Source organism: Elephas maximus, chromosome 6, assembly GCF_024166365.1.
Source record: "Elephas maximus indicus isolate mEleMax1 chromosome 6, mEleMax1 primary haplotype, whole genome shotgun sequence".
Taxonomy (NCBI): domain Eukaryota; kingdom Metazoa; phylum Chordata; class Mammalia; order Proboscidea; family Elephantidae; genus Elephas; species Elephas maximus.
The window spans coordinates 64307233-64325042 of NC_064824.1; the positions used below are offsets into that span (position 1 = coordinate 64307233).

General features: G+C 35.8%; 1 protein-coding gene across 5 annotated transcripts in view; it reads right to left on the reverse strand.

Annotated features, from left to right (window-relative positions):
- Positions 1–553: 553 nt before the first annotated feature.
- The window catches only part of SCN9A (sodium voltage-gated channel alpha subunit 9), a 190453-nt gene continuing 173196 nt past the window's right edge, over positions 554–17810 (reverse strand). For 4 of the 5 annotated variants that reach the window (XM_049887351.1, XM_049887350.1, XM_049887352.1 and 1 more), the window contains 7 exons: positions 16492–16533; positions 15874–16155; positions 15182–15235; positions 13479–13616; positions 7935–8039; positions 6310–6580; positions 554–3112 (listed from right to left, as the gene is read on the reverse strand). In XM_049887351.1, coding sequence (XP_049743308.1) covers positions 1929–3112; positions 6310–6580; positions 7935–8039; positions 13479–13616; positions 15182–15235; positions 15874–16155; positions 16492–16533 — 2076 coding nt within the window. In that variant the 3' untranslated portion in view covers positions 554–1928. The remainder of the gene's footprint in view (positions 3113–6309; positions 6581–7934; positions 8040–13478; positions 13617–15181; positions 15236–15873; positions 16156–16491; positions 16534–17810) is intronic. The other variant, XM_049887354.1, reaches the window with a different exon arrangement.

Consider the following 17810-nt stretch of genomic DNA (forward strand, 5'->3'; position numbering starts at 1 on the left):
TTTAACCACTGTACTACTGGGGCTCCTTTCACATCTATAACCAAAACCAAACCAAACCTGTTGCCATCAAGCTGATTTCGAGTCATAGTGTTTATTAAAAACCTGGTGAATTCAAACTGTCCACCTTTTGGTTAGCAGACAAACTCTCAACCACTATGCCACCAGGGTTTCCCACAGCATCTACAGGTATGTTTAAATCTCCTTTATCATTAATTCATCACCACCACAACAAGATGTTTTAAGTACGTACCATAGAAATAGAAGTTATGTACTTTTTAAAATTTTAAAAACAAATGAATGAAATATATTCTATATATTTGCTTCAAAAACTTCCACAAAAACTTCCAGGTGACACTACTTTCTACTTTGTAACTCAGTTTTTCCTGTGCATGAATAACTTTGTAGAAAAAAATTCTCATATTCCTGGAATAAAGTCATGAAAAATATGCATCATGGCCATTTCTTTTCATTATTAACAAGGATTTTTTTTTTTACTAGATTTCCAATCTTTGGGAAGATGACAACATTTAAGAAAAAATTAATATGTGCTTGGTAAACTATAAGCTGAGGGTACTTTACTGGTAATGCAAAATATACCTCAGAGTTATAGAATTTAAAGGAGAAAGTGACATCCTTATTTTGTACATGAAGTAATGGAGGTCTAAAAGGATTACTTGAACAAAGTAGGAAAGCAAGTTAGTGGCAAGAAAGCAAGTTGGCAAGAATCCCAGTTGAAAGCTCTTTCATTCATACTACATGTAAGTCTGTGTTGAAAGCCTGCCATATATTATGACTCGAAAGCTTGCCAAACACATTTCAGATCGTATACAGTGGATACTGTGCCCAAGTCAGTATCTGCTCAAACATGCACCATGGTATCACATAGCTATTTTGCTCATCAGGAAGCACTTCATTGAAGGGAAACATCAACTCTGCTTAGTGCTAAAAGATGACTAAACAATACTGCATGAGCAAACAGAAAAATGTGACAGAAAAGATTAAGAATTAGGTCATTACTGGTGTTTTTGGGCAGCACAGTCCAGTGTTGGATTGCATAAAGAATAGTAAATAAAGCTTTCTTTTCTCAATTATCTTAATTTTTTTTCTTTTGAGAAATGTGATGTGTACTTAGAATAATTTTTCATATTTTGTGGTTATTGTATGGACAAAGAGGAATATAAAAGAGACAGGATATTAAGCACAATACTCTAAGTATCTTTACTTGGTTGGTATATGAGTCAAGATGAGTCAAAAGTATTTGTCCAATGAATAGCCTACATATGTTTTTAAACCCATGGCGTTTTATAGGCACATATAAATTGGTTTTGATGCAATGCAGAATAAATTTAAGCACCTCAAAAATATAGAATGACCTCTGTACATAGATAAATGACTATTGCTCCCTAATAATAAGATACTTTAACTAAACATTCATCACTAATGTCCATCACTTCTATCAGGGCATTTCATTGCAAAAGCCAAGGCAAAATACTTCTGATGATTTCCATATAACAAATATTTCCCTAGTTATATGTATGTGCAAGTGTGTTTGCATGTGTGGATGTTTGTATTTACATGGGAAAAAAATGAATGATTACAATCCTGTGAAAGGATGACAAGGCAGATGTGAAAATTTTCTACATGGTCTTCTGATTTATTAAAAGCAAAAAAAAAAAAAATTATATCGCTTTTGTTTGCTGTAATCAATAATCCCTAAAGAGTAACTTACAATTCTCACAGTATCATTTACCAATGCAAAAATAGCCATCTTCCAGTGCTGCCCACCTATCTTAGGGAATCAGAACTAGTAACTGCTCTGACTTTGAAATATTTTGGTAAAAAGTTTGGCATAGACCTCCTTAAAAGAGTCTTATTAACACAAATAGATCACCTTCACAGGCTGTAAACAATACATCAGAAATGAAGCTCTATTTTTTGCTTTCTTTGCCATCTTTCCCTTGGTGTTCCTTTTCTGTTTTGTCTTTTTCATATTTCTCTTTGTCTGGCTTTGTTACACTATCATATGAAGGTGGAGAGATGGTAGATGGGGTCACATCTGTTTTTTCTAGACTTGAGTCATTATCAAAAACCATATCTCCTTTATTGGGCAAATCATCATCTTTGTCTCCATCTTTTATATATATGCTTGATATGTTTTTGACATTTTGCCGTAAGCGGTAGCGTCTGTAAGCACGCTGAATGACAGTAGCAGATACATCCTCTTGTTTTCGTTTGAGTGTAGTCGTAATGGGTTCATAAGACACTTTAGAAGGATTTGCGGACATGAACCTTTCTTCCATTTGTGAACGAAGAGAATCCATCTCTCCGCCTTCACCCAGAACACGCTTTGTAAAAGCAAATAAGATGTCAAGGCAGTGGATCCGGTCACCACTGACCATGGGCAGATCCATGGCAATGAGCTGGACTTTGTTTGGTTTTGCTATGAGAAGCGGAGGATCCAGGGCAGCCGCAAAGTCAGAGAGTTTGCTATATTCTATAAACTGGGTTGCATCTGGATCAAATTTCTCCCAAACCTCATAAAACATCTCGAAGTCATCCTCACTCAGGGGCTCAGTACTTTCTTCAGTGGCAACACTGAAGTTCTCCAGGATGACAGCGATGTACATGTTCACCACAACCAGGAATGATATGATTATATAACTGACAAAATAGAATATTCCAACAGAGGGGCTACCACAGTCTCCTTCAACTGAACTTCCAGGATGAACTTTTTTTGGATCACAGTCTGGTGGTGCACTGTTGAGAATAGGTGCCAACAATCCATCCCAGCCAGCAGAGGTGGTAATCTGGAACAGGCAGATCATGCTATTGCCAAATGTCTCAAAGTTGAACATGTCATTAATACCAGCTTCCTTTTTAACATAAGCAAAGTTGGACATTCCAAAGATGGCATAGATGAACATGACCAGGAAGAGCAGAAGGCCGATGTTAAACAAAGCAGGGAGGGACATCATCAAAGCAAAGAGCAGCGTGCGGATCCCCTTTGCTCCTTTGATCAGACGCAGGATTCGGCCAATCCTGGCAAGACGGATCACTCGGAACAGGGTAGGGGACACAAAATATTTTTCTATAAGCTCAGCCAGAAACATACCTATGTGAGGAGGGAAGGAGTAAAAAGGAAATATTTAAATATCCATAGTACTGAAAATCATGACTCTAAACAGTTTCATCCTCATTATTTTATTGATCTAAGATTGTAATTCTATACTGAAAGTAATTCTATAACAATCAAAGAACTGAGCAATTCCAAAGAAAAATTATTAGAATTGCTATTTACATTTTCCCCTTTTACAAAGTTTGTGGTCCTCACTTTTTTCTTTGAAAATAATTTTTCAAATTATAAAGATCATATCTACTTACAAAGCAAATTCAAACAATACAGTAAAATGCTAGAAGGGAAATATAAATCATTTGAAATATCACCAACCATAACTAACTACAGTTAATATTTTGTTGAACAACAATTCAGACATTTTTCTATGTGCATGCGTACAAATACAAGATTTTTTAGGTAAACTACTTTGGTCACTTGAGCATATGTCATGGAGATATTTCCACATGAGATAATTTATTTTAGTTGCATTGTGTTCTGTCAAAATAATTGCGTATTGAAAAACAACAGCATTTATGCTGCTTCTAGTTTTTGACTGAGATTGAATATCCTAATAGGTGTCTTTTTTCCTAGTTGCATGAGTATCTTTTGATAAAATATTAATAGAAATTGAACCAAACAGCATATTTAAAATTTTTATTATATATTGCCAAACCTATCTCCAGAAAGTCTGTACAAATGAACACTCTTAGTAGCAGTGTATGGAAGTGCTCATGCCCTACAGGCTCCCCAGTTCTGGGTATTGCCATTCTTCTTTGTAAGTTTTACCAGAAAAGCTTTAGGATGGTTTAAAAAATATCATTATTGTGATTTATTGAAACTAAATAATCCACAATATTTTTTTGTTTATTGGACTCTTGGTAGTCTTATTGGTTATTTCCAGCTTTCTCATTTTGGGCTCTTCAGGTCCGTTGCTCATTTTTTTATTGGCATGTTTACCTTTTTCTTACTGATTTATAAGGACTATTTTTCTATTGGAAGTACTATTCCTTTGTTGGCCTTAAATGTTACATAATTTTTCCCCTTATTCTTTGTGGTTAAACACTCGGTTGCTAACTGAAAGGTCGGCAGTTCAAATCCCCCAGCTGCTCCGTGGAAGAAAGATGTCGCAGTCTGCTTCTGTAAAGATTTACAGCCTTGGAAACCATATGGGGCAGCTCTACTCTGTCCTAAAGGGTCACTATGAGTTGGAATCAACATGACAGCAATGGGTTTTGGTTTTTCTCCCATATACTATTATGATTTTATGCAGTATTACCCATAATTTTTTTCAAGATTCAGGTTTATGTCATGCTTAGGATTATTCACGATCATGGTTATGAATATGTTTTTGTAATTTTCTTTTCTACTAGACTCCATTTTTTTACAATTTTAATTTATGTGCCCTTTTTATTAAATTAGTGATTCTACTTTTAAAATTTCATTTCCAAACCCATGCAGCTATGTTTTTCTACAGTTTACTTACTAACAATTTTATAATAGTTTTAATATCTAGAGTAAGTCATCTGTCATTACTCCAAATTTTCTTCCATATGAATTTTAAAATAACTTGTACTTACATTGTCAATTTATCACCCCCACCACGTAAAAAGAATCCTTGATATTTTCATTGGAATTGTGCTAAATTTATAGATTGATAAAAAATGATCATGAATTACAATGAGAGCCTTCTCACTGTAGTACAAGGTAAGCCTTTTATTTATTTAAGGAGCCCTGGTGGCACAGTGGTTAAGAGCTCAGGCTGCTAACCAAAAAGTCAGCAGTTCAAATCCACAAGCTGCTCCTTGGAAACCCTATACGGCAATTCTACTTTGTCCTTTAGGGTCACCATGAGTTGGAATTGACTCATCAGCAACAGGTTTGGTTTTTTTTTTTTTTTTGCGGGGGATTTATGTTTTCAGTTTTCTTCATAGAATTCTTACACATTTCTTGTTAAGGCTGTTTCTAGATATTTTATTTCATTTTTATTGCAAATGTGAATGAGATTTTTCTTCAAGTATATTTTCTAATTATTTCTATCCAGATAAGTAGACAATAATTAATGTTGGCAAATGTATTTTAAAATTTGTTCTTTCTGAACGGTTACTGAACACTTTTTTTAGTTTTGCCCTTATGTTTCAAAAAAATGCCATAATATGATCTGAAGATAACGATAATTTACTCCTTTGTTTCAATACATGTATCCTCTTTGTTTTCTCATCTAATTGCACTGGTTAACACTTTTAAAAACAGAGGTGACAGAGGGACACTCTTTTCCTGTTCCTGAAATAATGGGAATGCTTCTAGTATTATGCTTGTTGTTAGTGTGAAATTCCTACCCAAATTTTAATTCTTTTTCTTGTATCTTAACATTAGCGTCATCTCTGTTGGTAATTTTTTTCTTTTTGAAATATTTTACATACCTATTTTCAGTTTGTAGTACTCAATATTTTGGTTCTAGGTTTCTATGTCCTTTAACTTTGCTGGGCTTGTGTGACTATCTATAAATTGAATTTGTATTTAATGATCTCTGCAATCCTTCCTCATCTAAAATTTATAATTTTAAAAATAAACACAATACTAAGGTACTGGGCAAGGCCTACGTAGGTAGTGGAAATAACAAGGGGATAAAAAGAACCCCTCAGAACACAGATATGGTAAAGAAAGGGGAGGAAGTAGAAACCTGTACTGTGATTCACAGACATGACTGTGGTTGGTTGAGAACTGATTATATTATACAGTCTTGCTGAATATTAAGCTGTAAGAAATGAAGGTAACATATTTTGCAACTTTAACTTCACTTTAAATTCAGAAAACATTTTCACAAAGAGTCACAGATATTCTGGCTACTGATATTATTAAAGGACAGATCTCATATGTGAGAAAAAGGAAGCGATTTCAGGTTCTGCATTGGTCTTCCAAGTCACACCTACATATAGGCAGGACAGTTACTTTTGAGAATGGTAATCTTAGAAAATAAATATTAAATAGTATAATACATGCTTCCAATGAGTAGGAATCATTTGGCCTTCAGACCTGTGGTATGAGCCCAGGGCTTCTGACGTGGAGATTTTGTTATTTTTAAGGTTCCTTTATTTCTTCATTAACTAGCTTACTCAAAAGCTACATTCAAGAATTCACCTAACTCGGAGTTTAGTTTTATTCTAAATTAAAACCTCATTAATATATGTTCTTACCTACAATGGAGAGAATCACAACCACAAAATCAAAAATGTTCCATCCTACAGTGAAGTAATAGTGTCTGAGGGAGATCAGTTTCAGCACACATTCTCCAGTGAAAAGGATAATAAAAACCACATTTATCCAGTATAAAATGTAATCCATATATTCACTCTGGCCCTCTTTTTCTACCATCATGGTTACCATGTTAAGGCAGATAAGAACCATGATGGTGATATCGAAAGCTTGGTTTGTTACTAGGTCAAATATACATCCTTGGAATTTGTTCTGCAAAGAAACAAGAGCAATAAGGAAGGTTGGGTAAATTTTGCAAATAGTATCCACAACTTATTACACAGTAAAAAACAAAAGTATCTATAATCAAAAACTTGCATAATTCTCCCTAGTCAGGAGTTCTTGCTTTGTGTAAGACATATTATTAATCTGTTAAATCTAAATCAGAGTATATTTATATATATATGTATTTATACTGTTGACTTTCAGTATATCAGACCAGTCTTCAGTTAACTTTGTATTCTAAGATGTGTTTTTAAGCTTATCCACCCTAGGACATCAGGTATAATATACTAGGCAACTTTTATCTGAGACAACCTCCACTCTACCTGAGGTATGCGAAGGTAACAAAATGACCTGTGGCTAAATTTCTACTTTGGCATACTATTTTAACCAGTGTACTGCATTGTATTTTACTGGTATCACTTTTGTAATATCAGAGACCCATATTTTCTTATCTCTTCTATGTATAGAGTATATGTACTTCCACAATGTCCATACTTATACATTACTTTTCTTGTCAATCTCACTCATAGTGTTATGCTTTCCAGAAAACATAAGCTTTTCAAAATCTGTTTAAGAGTTGCATAGGCAAGTCTGAAGACATTATATCAAGGTCAAGTAGGGCACTTAAAAAATTAAATACCAAAGTTTCAAATCCACAGATTCAGTAGATCTGGGTGGTACCTGTTAATATGTCCATTTAAAAAGTGCTGAGTGGCACTCATGTAGCCAGCTGGGTATTAATTCTGCATCTGTCTTTATGACACCCTGTCTTCAGCCACAACACTTTGGTAAGGTGTGTTGAGTATAAATTGAAATGCATGTAACGCATATTAAAATTTTCAATTGTTATAGGAATGCAAATTATTACTTGACTGCTAAGACTATTTCCATCTAAGCCTATTCTTGTTTTTGGCCCCACAGTAGGATACAGTTATAGATTCATGACATGTCCAATTGCTTCTCTTGCAATTTTTTCTAATATCAAATATTTAAATGTTAGTTTTACACTATTGGTAGATACCAATCACACATCAGAAAATTGTCATTTAGATATTCAACTGAAAACATATTTTAATTTGCTATAGGCCATTGCACATAGTCAGTCATGTAGGTAAGCTAAAAGCGAAAGTATATATAATTATTTTTGATCTTTATAGAAAAATAAAAAAAATAAGGATATTAACTGTGATCATGTTAAAAAAAGATCCAGTTTTAAAAGGACTTTTGTTCAAATTTTTAAAACATGAGTTCATCTATAATAGCAGTGCATGAAAGATGAATTAAAAATAATTTTGAAAATTTATATGCTAAAGATAATACATATATGTATATATTTTTTTACCCCTGGCCGAGGAATTGGCTTTTGTGGTTTCTTGGATCCAAGCTTTTTCATTGCATTATAGTATTTCTTCTGTTCTTCTGTCATAAATATGTCTTGACCTCCAAGGTAAAGAAAAAAAAAAAAAAACTATTTAAAACCAGAATCATTGTCTATATATTTTTTCAGATAGTTAAGACAGGTTAAAAATGTACTAATATAGAAATGAAATGTATTTTATTGTGGGCAAAGTAGCTACAAATGCAATCTATCTTAAAGGATTATCTATATATAGGCACATAACCCTCCATACATAATGTAACAGACATATAAAATACATGTGCTATATATATATATTTTTTATATACAATATACAATAACGATTGGCTCAATTACCTTGTGGTGGACTAACCTGCTACTTGTCTCACCAAGCATTTTATTATTAAGTAACAAATATATTAGAAAAAGTTATAAGAAATACAAATAGTGAACATCTTCTCTCATGATGTGGCTTATATTTAGGACCCTTGTAAAGAGTAGGAGCTCAAAATAGCTACAAATAGTGTTAGGTTTTATATATTTTTTTTATTAATTTTAAAATACCATCTCTCCTTTAATACAGAAAAAATATACAATAAATATGTAGTACACTTATCCACATATATTTCAAAAAATTCTTTGGTTACCTCAAGTCCAATAAAAAATTTCAACGCAAACACTTTATTGCCAGGTACTGAGGAAATCATCAATAACCCAGAGTCCTTGACTTACACTGTTTTCCAGTTGAGCACGTAAAAGAAAACATAACCTTTAAGAAGCACCGATAAAAAGCCAACATCTAAATTAAAAAAAAAAAATTTTTTTTTATACTTTCCTATCTTATTAAGCACCAGGAAAGCCTAAATTTCACAAAGGGGAGCTAGAAGAATTAATTGTTCTTTCGGGTGCTACTAATTTCTTAAAATTATTTCTAATATTCTTTATGAGTATTCTACATTGGTTTGTACTATCACCTTTTTAGTGACGGAATAATTTGGGAGTTTACTTTTGAGAATTTATAGCTCTGAAATCCCTACGTAATTGTAGAGTCCTAAAGTTAAAGATAGTCTTGTTAAGGCTTCCCTAAAAAGGTAATATTGAGGCCCTGGTGGCAGAGTATTTGGCTGCTAACCAAAAGGTCAGCAGTTCAAATCCACCAGCTGCTCCTTGGAAACCTTATGGGGCAGTTTTCCTCTGTGCTACAGGGTTGCTATGAGTCGGAATCAACTCCACAGCAATGGGTTTATAGGTAGTATTCAGCTTCTTGTCATACTGCACCTTCTTATTTATCAAAACTTCCCTTTCTGTCTTAGATTGTTTTAATTCACCATTCTTCTAGCTGAAATGTAGTCTTTATGTAATTTTGATATTTATCTGATCTACTCATGGGAGGAAGGAACCCTGGTGACACAGTGGCTAAGCACTCGGCTGTTAAACAAAAGATCAGAAGTTCGAATCCACGAGCCATTCCACAGGAGAAAGATGTGGCAGTCTGATCCCGTAAAGATTACAGCCTTAGAAACCCTATGGGGCAGTTCTACTCTGTCCTATACGGTTGCTATGAGTTGGAATTGACTTGTTTCATGCCAACGTCAAGTGAAGCACAGGTTCTTTATTACTCATTGATGGGGGGCTGAAAATCATAGCATGCCAAGTATGTACCAAAAGAAACTAGGAAAACACTGATGGAAGAACTCTGAATTAGAGGTGAAAATCAAAGTTTTGTTTTCCCCTGATGATACTCTGGTTGCCAACACGATGAAACTAAGAAGAGATTACAAAATCCTTCAAAAGAAAAGCTTTTGTTGTTTGTTTTCTTGTGATTAGCTTTTTAAGGCCTTGTACAAAATGTACTCTTTTAAAGCTGGGTGGCAGAAATTCTGGAAGTCAAGCTGGCCTTTTTCTATGTTACCCTGTATGTCCAGGTTGTATTACACTGCGGTTAAGAGTTCAGTTCAAGTGTTCAGATCCCTTCTCTGTTGTCCCTCATCAAGTTTCTTAAACTTTAAAGTATGAATCACTTCATCTTAACATTACTAACTACCTCATTGTTGAGAGGATCAATTGAGATAATGCATACAAATCATTTGGCATAATACTTAGTGCAAGACAAATCCTCAATAAATGTTAGCTATTTCTGTTATTGTTATTATAGTTATTGTTATCCTAATAGGGTTTCTGCTACCGAAAAGGGTTCTTATTATTTAGGATTTACTCATATGTGTCCTTGCCTGTGCAAAGCATTTGTGTAAATATATTATATATGTTCTCTTTTTATAATTTGCATCCATTAATAATTTATGTGCTAATATTTTAGAACATAGAATATGTTTTATGATGATTTTAAAAACATTTTTCACATGAATTTATTAAAGGTGAAAACTTATATAAGAATGATGGATATTTGGAAAAACTAGTAAATTGATGATGGTCATTAGAAAGAAGTTTAGGTAGCTGGTAGAGCCATATGATGAGATCAAAATGTTGAAGTTAAAAAGTGTAAGAGGCAATTGCCTTATGGAAAAAAATATGAAGTTAAATGGACCTTTAAATCCTGACTGTACTAGTGACCTGTTAGTTGTTTTTAAACAAGTTACTTATCTTTTCTAGGCCTCACTTACATACGGATACCACTTTCTTGAGTTCGTTCTCTGGATTGCTGTTAGGTGCCATCCAGTCTGTTCTGACTCATAGGGACCTTATACGACAGACTCGAACTGCCCCACAGGGTTTCCAAGGAGCGGCTGGTGGACTTGAACTGTGAACCTTTTGGTTAGCAGCTGAACTCTTAATCACTATGTCACTGGGGCTCCAGTCTATGGATTAGATGAGTTTATATACATAAAGCATCTAGCAGAAGACATTCTATGTCGTAGGTGCTAACTAGCTGAAGTATTGGTTCCATCTTCTTTCCTTCTCTTGGCAGAGTGGAAAAAATCTGAAATCATTCAGATAAGGGCAGACAATACAAGGTATGCTCAGACTGCAAGGTAAACTACTAGAAGTACAGTAGGGGGTAGTGGCAGTTGTCAGTGTTTCTAAACCAGTAGCTTTTGTCTAACAGCAATAGTGATGGTCCATTCAACCCATCCTGTCTTTATTCCTGCAGGGGCAATTCTAGTAAGAATAACATTTAAGAGCAATGGGATCAAAGTAACTAGGACTGGCTATAGGGTCGCTATGAGTTGGAATTGGCTTGACAATGGGCTGGGTTGAGTCTGTGTCTGGTCATTATTGCTCCTTCTAGACATGTTTAAATTTAATGACACAGGGAATGCTGGGGAATCATATGTGTGTGCTTGTATATTAAATAAAAAAAATACACACATGTAATGATGGCACTAGACTAGACTAGAATGAATAAAGCTAAAAAAATAATTAAGTTAAAAATTAGGGTAAAGTCTATAATATTTTCAAAATTATTCAAGGTCCTTTGTTGAAATACATGAGTACATGAGAATGTTAGGCAAGTTTGACTCTCAGATATAAAATAATAGAATATGAAATTGAAAAAAAATCTGAAAAATAAGCATTTATACTTAGAAACATAAGCATAAATAACATTTTAACATCTGTTAAATTCTCCTTTGGTTGTGAATTATCAATCATGCACACTAATGAAATTTCAGTTACGCCACCAGGGTTTCCATGTCTTCTCTAAGATCCTAAATTGATGTTAAATCATTGGCTCTTGTAATTTTATACCTCATCCTCTAATGAGACCTCTTTTCCTGTGGGTGGCGCCACAGCCACAGTAAATTGACAAGAAACCTGACCATCTTTGATTTCAAAAAAAAAAAAATCAAACCTGTTGCCCTTGAGTCGATTTCTACTCATAGCCATCCTATAGGACAGAGTGGAACTGCCCTATAGGGTTTCTAAGGAGCAGCTGGTGGATTTGAAATGCTGACCTTTTGGTTAGCAGCCTGAACTCTTAACCACTGCACTACTAGGTTCCTTGATGTTTTTATTTGTCTGCAAATCACAAACAATTCTATAGCCTCTACCCCATGAAATCTCTTAATTAAACATACCCCCTGTTCTCCACGGCCACAAAGGACTCATTTGGAGACTATAACTGTGGTTCAGATGGCAGGTGCAGAAGGATCTGAACCAGTCTTTTGTCTCTCTTCTCTCCTAATCATTCTGTGCATGATTGAGATTAAATTTTTATTAAATTTCAGTTTCATAGACTCTGGGAAAAGCTACTCTGGAATCAGACATATGAGGAAATGCCTCCCCAGCTGTCAGACCAAGTGCAAGTAATGTAACCTTTCTGAGAGGTTAAATGGGGATACTTATTTCTTCTAGGGCTGTAAACTTGACCAAGGTTGCACATGTTAAGTATTTAACGCAGGATCGGACGCATCGTCAAGCTAATGTCTTGCTTGTATGTTCTTCCTTGCTTGAACCACCTCAATGTCATATCACCTCCTGTTGAAAAAAGATGTCTAAAATGGCATCTTACATCTGCTCTCAAGCTACTTCTCTTCTCAAATCTTAACCTCCATCTAAACTGGATTGCTATTCCTTAAACATCTGCTTTAAGAAATGTTTATTTATCACTGCTGGGCATTTGTTCAGAATTCTCTGTTCACCAGCATGTGCATTACCTATCCTTTTCCTTTACAGTTGCTACATGTCATCCTAATTACTATCATGTAATATAGTATTTGGGGATACAATATAATAAAAAAAAAAAACAAACCCACTGCCGTCAAGTCGATTCCAACTCATAGCGACCCTATAGGACAGAGTAGAACTGCCCCGTAGAGTTTCCAAGGAGCGTCGCCTGGTGGATTTGAACTGCCGACCTTTTGGTTAACAGCCGTAGCACTTAACCACTATGCCACCAGGGTTTCCATACAGCATAATAGAGGACCTAAAAGAATAACTACAGGTACAGGATGTATGGGGTCAACTACTGATTCTATCACTTACTAGATGTATGATCTTGGGTAAATTCGTTTAACCTCTTTATGCCTTCATTTCCTCATTTGTAAGACAGAGTCTATAACAATACCTTTCATGGTTGATGTGAAGATTAATGAAATAAAAATCTCAGTAGAGTGCCTGACTTACAACATTCATAATATTTCATTACATCTCATTTTTTTCTGCTACAATGCAAACTTCATGAGCTCAGAAACATACCCACCCCAATACATACCACACAGTGCCAGGACTCAGAACAGAATAAAGTTAACTACTTATAAAATCTGGTCAGAGTAAAAGAATTAGTGCACTGATTTTTCTTCATTAAGTAAGCCTCTATAGGGAACATTGGAGAAAACCTAAATGATTGACATATTGTTTAAAAATTCTCATAAATTTGGAAATATTTCTTTTCTGAGTAAAGAGTAATAAGAGGAAGTGTATCTGCAGTGATATCCTCGTCAATTATTTGAAAAATAAATAAAACTAATGAAACTAATTACTAATTGATCCCAAAGATTCCAAATTATGTTTTTAGAAAACATAATGGTTCATTTCTTTTCAGCACCGTAAACAAAGACTTGAAATACTTATCTTCTTTTTCTGTTGGTTGAAATTATCTATGATGACGCCAATGAACAGGTTCAAAGTGAAGAATGACCCAAAGATGATAAAGATGACAAAGTAAATGTACATGTAGAGGCTGTATTCATACTTGGGCTGCTTGTCTACCTATAAAGTTAGCAAAAGTTAGCAGTATGTTGACAACAGCATTCATCATTTTCTTTTTCACACTGTTTGAAAAGCTAATCCAAACAGTGCTATCCATGGTAAATTTTGGTACTTCAGAAGCCTTAGCATTGCCGAGGCTCAACGCAATCATTCTTCAAAATCCATGCAACATTCAACAAGTATTTATTTACTATGTACATAAACATAATCTTCAAATGACTACAAACTGCCTAACTATGTACTACTTATTCTCATATTGGTTGGGAAATTTAGTAACTAAATGAGTATATATTTATATATTTCCAGAAGAAACTGTAAGAGAGAGGATACCATATTTGTACAAATTTCCTGATGTTCTTTCATTGCTGGTAGAAACCTCTTCATTAGATTTTTGTGACTAGCCTATAGTCTAAACTTTCTTAGCACAGAACTTATTTTCCATAAACTCTTCCAAGAAACTTAAAAAAAAAACCAAAAAACTATGAACAAAAATGTTATTTCATTTTTCTTTCGGTAAAGTAATATTTACAGAGCATTTACACCTAGTCATCACTTATCGATTATCTCCTTATCCAACAGTCTCCATTTACAACATTAGGAAAAATTCTATTACCTGACTATTTTGTGCATTAACGGGGAGCCGAGGTGAGAGGGGGATGAGGAGTAGGGGGATGAGGTTTGGGAGAGGGATGGAGGCCGTGTGGGCGGCCGGCGGTTCTCACTACCCGGGCCGGGCGGAGGAGCTGGGTGGGCAGGTGGCCTGCAGGAGGCAGCGGGAGCCGGGGCTGCAGGAGTTGGGCAGGGGGCTCAGATGTCTCTTTTCCCAAAGGGGCCTCTCTGCCACCTCCACAGCCTCCACTGGGCCCAGACGGCCGGGCCTCACGTGCCCCCAAGCCTGGAAGCCACCCACCGCTGAGGTTCATCTCCTGTGCCAGCAGAGTGGGAAGGTAGAAAGGCGAGGTGTGGGGGTCCGCCCGGAGACCAGGAGCTTGGCCAGGTGATGGTGGGCCCCTGCTGCTCCGGAGGTGGCAGGCAGCCTCCGACCAACACCGCCCCTCCAACCCCAGGGCGATCCGCGGTGGTGGATATTCCGCTCTCCGCAATGCCAGGTGCATCCGGAGATACGCCAGGGGCACCTGGGCGGTAAGCCACGGGAGCACTGGCAGCGAAGATGGGACGCGAACCGGACTCTTGCTTAATGCCAATTTTTGCCTAATGACCTGGTTTTTGAGGAGTGGGTGTATAATTACCAGTGCTCTTCTTCCATTTTCTTGTTGGACCCTCACAACAGTCTTGTAAGACAGACACTGGATTATTTTTTTACAGATGAATAAACTAAGGCTCACAGCGCTAAGTAACTTGTTCAGTCAGTTGCAGAGTTGTAGTAGAGCCAGAATTTGACTCAGGCTCTGTCCACTTTCAAATGCTTCGCTCTTCACCACTAAGCTACTATCAGGTGGAGGTTCTTCACTGTTAGCATACACACCAAGCACTCCAAGGAGCCACAGTTTGAAAACCACTGAACTAAAATCGTACTTTCTAGCGTTATGTTGACCAAGACTTACATTAACAGAATCAACGGCTGCGTACATGATATCCATCCATCCCTTAAATGTTGCCTGTAAATATAATATAGAATCTGAATGTGAAACTCACACTGTAATAGCCATAAATGTAGTTTAGTTTGTTTCACTTCATACCATTTGTTAAGTAATACTAAATTAGTAAGCTTTGCTGTATTTCAAAATACCAGTTTACTACAAAGATGCTAAAAATGTTAAAAAAAAAAAAAAAAGACATATTCCCAAGTCACATTCTAAATCTTAGTGCTAATTATTATTAAATTGTTACAATTGCCTGTGAATGTTGCACATGAACTTTGTTTCCAGAGGTGGAAGGAAAGTTTATGAAAAAGGCAGGAAATAAAATTTCTCCATTTCTTCCAGGGTTCTCCCAGCCCCATGTAGTGTAAAGCTGGGGGTCCAAAAAATAAGTAGTCATTTCAGGAGAAATATTCAGATGGTGCAACGCGGTAGTCCAAATGACACCAAAAGACCACTTATGGATTACTAACTCTTAGATGCAAAGAATCTATGCTTCTTGACTCATGTTATAAGTACTTGTTCTAAGAAAGTCTAACTCTGTTTTTAAAGTCTTGAAGTACATTAATTTCTAGTTAATAGATTATTTAAAGAATAACATAGCCTTCCTCCAGTGTTCATTAAATTACGAAGCACTTAGGAAAGGGGTCACTTACAACTTGCAGCAGAGACAGGTAACCCAGTCCAACGTTATCAAAGTTCACTTTCAGGTTCTTCCATCGCACATTTTGACTCACGTTCATAAGGGCAAAACACTCGGAACGATTTTGAACTTGACTTGGAAGAAGCCGTGACCCATCTGTGGTGTTCACACACTCATAGAACTTGCCAGCAAACAAATTTACTCCCATGATGCTAAATATTAGCCAGAATATAAGACACACAAGTAGCACATTCATGATGGAAGGAATTGCTCCAATGAGTGCATTCACAACCACCTAGCATTCAAAAGAAAGAAAAGAATGATTAGGATTAGTAAAAACGTTAAATGGGCAAACATAAATGAAACATAATGCAGTATTAAATGAATTAGAAAAGCCACCCTTAAGTGTTTAAGACACCAAATGTACCAATCAACACGTATTTATTGAATGCCTACTGTATCTTCAGCAGTGTGCCAAGCAAGACAAAATGACACATGAGCCCTGACATCAATGAGTTTACAAGCATTTGAGAATACACAACACACAGGAAAACTTTTAGCTAAAATACAAGACAGTGCTGAACAAAATAGCTAAAATTATATGACAGATTAAATAAATGAAAAAAAAAACCTGATATTGGTAAGATGAAGTCATAAAATCTGCATGCACAGTCTAGAAAAGAGGAAAATTTATAAATATAAATGATAAAAGATAAATAAAATGTACATGCTAGAGATTCATGATCCTAGAATTATCAACATTAATGATTCTTCCATGGAGGAGAAATGCTGGTGTGTATTAGCGGAGTTACGATTGGGGTTCGTTTAGTTGTATAAGTCCCTTGGATTCAGCTGGTACTGCTGATTGTGTGATACGTGAATTCAGTTAAGACCTTTGGGCCTCTATTTCCTCCTCTGCAAGATGACAATCATCTTTTCAGTTATTTTTCTAATTCTGAAAATACTCTCTATATAAGTCCTTGATTAATGTAGGTAGTGCTGGCCTCATATAAAAAAGAAAATGGGCATGTTTTATTGTTGATAGTTCATTTATTTCTGCTTATTTCCACTGCTATTGATCACTAGTGCCCCATGTTACTCCAACTTTCCTCCATGGCGACTATGGTGGCATTTAACGTGCTGTAGATTTTCTTTTAGATTTTCTTAATTAACCACATCCTTCAAATCCTACTTATCTCCTGACACATCAGCTGTAGTCCACACTTGAGTGCAAATGTGTTAAAGACGAATTTCCTATGTAAATAGCATTTTGCTCCCTCTTTTTTTGCAGTGTAGCAAGCAGGCCCCTTAAGACACTTTGAAATGGTGAAATATCAGGGAGCTCTGACTACCTATGAGATTATCTAGTGTACGCATTGGCAAACATTTTCTTAATATTTTTTGGCTTTGTGGGTCATATGATCTCTGTAGCAACTACTCTGCCATTATAGCCAAAGATCCTACATGAACAGTCAATGCTGTGTTCCAATTAAACCTCATTTTTTAAAATACTTTAGTAGCACTTTTTTTTTTTTTTAATTGTACATTAGATGAAGGTTTACAGGACAGTCTTCTCATTAAACAGTTAATATACATACTGTTTTATGACATTGGTTACCAACCCCGTGACATGTCAATACTCTCCCTTCTCGACCTTGGGTTCCCTATTACCAGTTTTCCTGTCCCCTCTTGCCTTCTAGTCATTGCCCCCAGTTGAACCTCATTTATAAAATCAGGTAACCAGCCCAGTTTGCTGACCCCTGGCCTAGGACAATGGTTATTACCTGGGCTGCCCATGGACCCCTAAAGGTTCCATGGGGGCATGAAGTTATATGAAAAACATTGTGGTTGTGTTCTCTTTCTGGAGAGATGATTCATACTTTGATCAGAGTCTTAAAGTGTACATGACCCAAAACAAAGTTAGGAAAAGCAAGACTACAGAATGAAGTT